At 32.3% G+C, this 6391-nt stretch overlaps 1 protein-coding gene across 1 annotated transcript in view; it reads left to right on the top strand.

The window, feature by feature from the left end:
• LOC106461256 (anoctamin-4-like) overlaps positions 1-6391 on the top strand; it is a 30567-nt gene that overhangs the window by 11200 nt on the left and 12976 nt on the right. The window contains exon 5 of the mRNA XM_022388420.1: positions 3899-3951. Coding sequence (XP_022244128.1) covers positions 3899-3951 — 53 coding nt within the window. The remainder of the gene's footprint in view (positions 1-3898; positions 3952-6391) is intronic.

Below are 6391 nucleotides of genomic sequence, written 5' to 3'. Positions count from 1 at the left end.
CTCATAAAATGGCCCTGAAATTGCATGTCTCTCATGAAACAATGCATAAACATATAAGGAATATGGGAAAACTTTATAAAGAAGGTATTTGGGTGCCTCATGAACTCTCCGATGATCATCGTTTTCCAACGTGTTAATGTTGCTTCAGCTCTTCTGGCGCGTAATGCACATGGATTCTCTATGTGAATATTAAAGATACTTTGTAACATAAGCATGGTTTGGGCTTATTTTTTCCAATATAAGAAAATTCCCAGGAAATAGGGCATTAAACTTAGTCATTTAAAGATGCAAAACTGACAACTAAACGTTAACTGTACTGTTTGGATATAAGAAACAAAAACATCAAAATCCTAGTAATTGGGTCTCTTTTAGGGTCCTTGTACATCAATATTGTTGAAATTGGATCTTTTTTCCTTCTTCTTCTTCTTTTTTATTTATTTTTTTTTTTTTGACAACCTAAAAATCAAGCCCTGCTATAATTCCAAATTTAGTACTTGTATTTTCATGAAATTTGGTAAGCTTTTAGTTAACATTACTAGTATGTTGTACACGAAAATCTGAATTTTTAATAAGGTATTTTTACTAAAGATTTGTCTGAATGTACTCCATTTTAAGAATGAAAATACTTTTTTATTTTACTTATTTCATACTTAATTTCCAGATCTCTGAAACTTTCTAATGAATATGAAGTTGTTTTTTTTTTTCATCAAACTCTATTTTATCTGTAATTTTCTCTACCCAACCCTAAATAGCAAATTAAACGATGTAGAGTAAGTTGGAAAATATGAAATCTAAATTACCATGTTTTCTTTCTAGAATGACTGCGTATTATCAGGCTTGTAGCAGTTTGCATCTGTTTTTATTAACTTTTTGTTTTATTGCTCTTTGAACTGTGTCTAACTAGTGTAACAAAACAATAAGTTATCTGGGGAGAGCTTAATGCAAGTTATAGTAAACAAGGTATTGAATTACATGACAAACAGTAGCATGCAAGCATTCCTTGTGGAAAAAAATGTTTCTTCTAATTTTTCCATTTAGGTTATCTGTTGTAATAAATTTCCAATTTTTACACTTTATTTACTTTTATTACAATAAATATGGTATACATTAGAGAACAAGAAATTTAGTAAGTACATGTGGTTCTTGTTTTTTACTCTATGGAAGACCGAAGAACCATAACCCAAATTTTTTTTATAGTGAAATTTGTGTTGAACAAAATGTTTTTCATTTATATGAAATATGCAACTTGGAACATAAATCATTACCATGCACAAAAAATAGAATGTAGGAAAACTACTTTAATCTAACCAGATTTCTTACTGAGCTATAAATGGGTTAAAAACATTCTTGTTAGCTGGTCAAGCTAATCTTCAAAATATCAAACAATGAAATTGAGCCCAAATATTAGGTCATCAAGAAATTAATGTTGTGTTTTGGAACACATTGATTAACCAACCCCCAAAAAACGTACATCACGTATAATAGTTAAACAAACCCACCTAAATGTCATGTTAGTGTAGCCTATATAATGTGTAAAGTTTAGTATACTCTAATTCCTTATAGTGATGGCACACAATGAGACACACATTCTGCATGTAATGCTGTTCAAATACAAGAAGGGAAACAACACCTTTGTAGCCACAAAAAATATCAAATAAGTTTATGGAAATGTTTTGAACGTTTGTAAGTGTCAACGATGGTTCAGCAAATTTCATTCAGGTGACTTTAGCTTTAAAAACTGTGATGGCAGGGGCCAATATGTGGAAATTGATATTGATGCTCTGAAGACGCTTGTTGAGTCTAACCCAAGGCAACACACTCGTGAAATGGTCCAGAAATTGCATATCTCTCATGAAACAATTCATAAACATCTAAGGAATATTGGAAAACTCCATAAAGAAGGTGCTTGGGTGCCTCAGGAACTCTCCAATGATCATCATTTCCAACATGTGAACGTTGCTTCATCTCTTCTGGCGCATAATGCAAGTGAACCATTTTTAGACAGAATTGTCACCAGTGATGAAAAATGGATTCTCTATGCAAATATTAAATGCCAAAAACAATGGCTCAGTTCTAGACAAAAACCATGTCCGACCCCAAAACCTGGACTCCAGCCTCAGAAAGTGATTATTTGCATTTGGTGGGACATCAGAGGAGTAATTCATTTCCAACTCCTCAATCCACAGAGATCTATAGTCAGCAACTGAAATGTTTAAATCAAGCCCTTCATCAGAAACTCCCTTCACTCGTCAATTGGAAAGGTGTTCTTTTTCTCCACAACAATGCATGTCCACATGTGGCACGTTTGACGCAACGCAAGATTATGGAGTTGGGTTGGGAAGTTCTCCCCAACCCACCATATTCTCCAGATATGGCACCATCAGATTACCATCATTTTCGTTCGCTGCAACACCATCTTAATGGAAAAACGTATGCAAATGTGGAAGGTGTTAAAGAGGACATTGACATGTTTTTTTGCTTCAAACCCAAGTGATTTCTTCAATCAGTGCATTAACAACCTGATTGTAGGATGGAAAAACATCATCGATAAGAATGGAGACTATTTCATTTAATAAATGTTTTGTTTTGATATATAAGTTGTTCGGGTTTTTTCATCTAAAAACAGCTACATTAATTTCTTGATGACCTAATATTTATTACTTCACATGCCAGAAGGAAATTGTAATAGAATGTTTTTCAGTACACTGAAATGGAATTGAAAGCACTGAGTACCGTATCATATAAGCAAGGCATTCTTTCCAACAAGGGTTTGAAAAAGATGCTTTTTATGAGGAAAGATGCAAAGAAGGAAATTAGAAAGAGAAGAATGACAGCAAGGCCTTGCTTAAAATATTGATGTCAGATAATCTCATCTTTCATCATAAACTATATGCCACTTTACCTATGTTTGGATTTTTAGGATCTTTAGACAAGCACTTATCACCACAAAATGTACAATTCGTGCTGAAGTCAAAGGCGAGTATTAGTCAACCATTATGTATAATATGCATTTTTGAGTAAACTTGCATCTAAGGAAGTAATCACTATCAGAGGTAAGCATACTACAGATCTATAACCAGAGATGCCAATAAATTACCAGTTTCACTGTGTGAGCTATAAAGCTACAATACATATTACAATTGCACTTTACAGAATCCATAACAATACTCCAAACACACACACACACAGTTTCATCCTAAATGGTATTGCTTCTTGTAGCCTTCTCTTCCTGAGGGTGGATATAACTTTCTAGTAGATTTAATTATTTATGTTTTAACAAACAATACTATTAGAAAATGAAAATGAAAACTTTTCTAAACCTTTTTTTCACAAGATATCAGTATAGTCATTTTTTGAATGAAAAATACAGATACAAATTTTTATTGAAATTGAAATCCCATATTATTTTGTAGTATTCTCAGGTAAAACCTATTTTATTTAGAACAGTGGAATGGGTCCACTGAATAATAGGAAGTTTGATAAGATATCTATTACAAACTACTTCTGAATTTCTCAGAAAGTACATTAGTGAAAATAAAATAGATACACTGTACAATGCAATGATGAAGTATGGAAATTTTATGTTAAAAAGTTCCAGTGTTTATCAGGTCAGTCAAACTTGGTGTAAGAAAAATACAAAGTAAATCGTTGTTGTAAAACATTAGAAGTAACTTTTATGTCTGTAAACATCATGTTTCCATATATATCTATTCTGGCACCATCTGTGTGATTTGTTCAGCTTTGTAAGGGCTGAGGTAGAGCACCATAACAACTGGCCAGGTTTAATTTTTATCATAATTTTTTGTTTTATAGATGACATTTTATTATTTCAAATTTTAAGGCATGCGTACCATGATTCACCAAGGTTTTAATACATCTTTTTTTTCTTTTTTTGCAGGAGCTTGGCAATCTATTTTGAAAGGATTATCATCAGTTGCTATTGTTACTAATGTTAGTTTGTATATACATGTTATGAATCATTAACCAATAATAATCACTTTTAAAACTAAACTTGAGTAAATGCATCAATTTTACCTTTGTTTATAAAAACTTATAAACAAAAGAACCAGAGAAGATTGAAGGTTGATGCTACATTAACCAAATTATATATGCTTGATATTAACCCAGTTGCTAGTACCATCTTAAGAGCAAACACTCTTAATTGAACACAAATGAAACTTCATTGTAGATGATGACTTACAGTTATTGAGACATAAAACGTGATGATTTACTAAAGTACAAATAATTGATACAAAACAATCTTCTGTGAAAGTTTATAATGAGAACAAAAAAAGTATTACATTTCCATATCTTCTAGAAATTAATTAACAAAGTGACTGTCTTAAATAAGTCACAGTTCTAACATTTAGTCTCACTTTGGAAATGCAAGATTTTGACTCTCCAGTTTGCACTTTTTAATTGTGATGTCATTTTCTGTTTGTTACTTATGGGAATCTGATATATTATAAGTCCATTAAAAAGCTTTCTGACTTACATATTTGTGCAAATTCAGGAATGGGAGTAACTTTCATCCATCTCCATACATTGTTATTTTATCTTCAGTAGTGTATCAATACTTCTTTTGAGTTTCTTTGTCATGGTTACTTTTTTTGTCTTACTTTCTTCAACTCTTTTTCTGGGTTTTTATTTTGTTATACTTTTATACATACTTTTCATAATATTTCTTTTTTAATTTCTGAAGTTGTTTCTACTTCTTATGCAAGTTGTTTTTTTAAAGGTATTCCACCAAAGTTTTTTGGTTTTAATTGTTAGACCTTCAGTTTATTGTAATCTGCTTATCCATTTCTTATGAGTCAACTTTTCCAGTTTTAGAAGATCTTACTGTTTGGGTGATTTATATGCTAATTTTTCCTCATAACCTTTCTTCCCATGTGCAAATCTATTTACAAGAGTTGAGAGTTACCCCCTTTCTGTTAGTACTCCTCTTTATGGAATTTGTGCTGGAACCTTTTGTAAATCATGCTTCCTATTTGTTCTGCTGTTACAACTTCTATGCTTATGATCTGGTGGGGGATACTTAATTATTTGTACAGATGCAGTCTTTCTTTTTATCAAAGCTTTGGGTTCTAATATAGATTGTCCCTTCAGTTTCAGTATCTCCCTTTTCACACTTGTTTCTATTTTTTGTTTTTGGATTCTAATATAGATTGTCCCTTCAGTTTCAGCATCTCCCTTTCACACTTGTTTCTTTTTACAGTTGATTCTTTCAAAAATTCTGCTCTGGATCAAGAGGTTAATTATTGTTCACACAAATAAAAAAAAACTGTATAAGTGTTCCTAGTCATTTCTTTGTGGACTTTGATTTGTATTTTTGTTTTAGAAAAAGAACGTATTATAGGTATTCAGTTGTCAAATGTTCATCTTTTATTTTATTTCAAGATCGAAGGCTTCTAATAACTGTTTCAGTCACAGAGGATGGACATTTCAAGTGTTTGTCTATAAAATCTTTTTCATCCAGTCTATTGCATGTTACTATATATATGCATTGAGGTGTGATTTATTAGTTGTTTTCACACACTCCCATTATTCATTATGTCTTTGCCAGAATTGTACAAGCCTTCCAGTTATACTCAAACATTTGGTACTGGCTTGTACTTTTATAGGAATATTTTGGTACCATTCTGTTTTGTCATTTGTCTGTGGCAACAGACTTAAAACTGAAACAAGGAAAATGTGCACAGTGTAATTTCTTGATCATATCATGTGTATAGGTGGAATCTCCATAGATTCTGCTAAAATAGCACTGATGCAAGATTGGTCTATACCTGTGACTAGTTTTGTGTAATACTGCTGTCAGTTTGTGGCCAACTTCTCCAAGATAGTCACACTACTATTGGCACTCATTAAAGTTGACACACACTTCAGATGTTGTGAGGAATGTGAGCAAGCATTCAGTCTCTAAAGTGGGCTTTAGTGGAAGCACTAGTGCTGGCATATCCACAAGAGAACTGTGAGTTCTTGTTAGATATGAATGATAATGATAGTGTGATGGTAGCAGTGTTATCACAGTTACATAGTGGAGTAGAACATGCAGTTGCATAGGCTAGTTACATTCTGTATGATGAAGAAAGAACTGCCTGCAGTTGTTGTATTTGTAAAACACTATTAATAGTACCTGTATAGTTGAAAGTAAACTATTCAGGTGGACCATGCATCACTCAAATGGTTGAGGGACTTTAAAAATCCAGGAGGGATGATGATATTCTAGTCATACAACTTCATCTATATGTGCCCACAATATGATTAAAATATTTTTTTCTTACTATGCTTCTATGTAATGATATAATATTCTTCACTCTTTCAATAATTGAAGCGAAGCCACTCTACACTTAGCTCGCTCTGAATCTCAGTGTTATGATGCCTGGCAGTG

Source organism: Limulus polyphemus, unplaced genomic scaffold (assembly GCF_000517525.1).
Source record: "Limulus polyphemus unplaced genomic scaffold, Limulus_polyphemus-2.1.2 Scaffold38, whole genome shotgun sequence".
Lineage (NCBI taxonomy): Eukaryota > Metazoa > Arthropoda > Merostomata > Xiphosura > Limulidae > Limulus > Limulus polyphemus.
The sequence above is the reverse complement of the archived record's forward strand: the minus strand, read 5'-3'. Positions and strand labels throughout refer to the sequence as shown.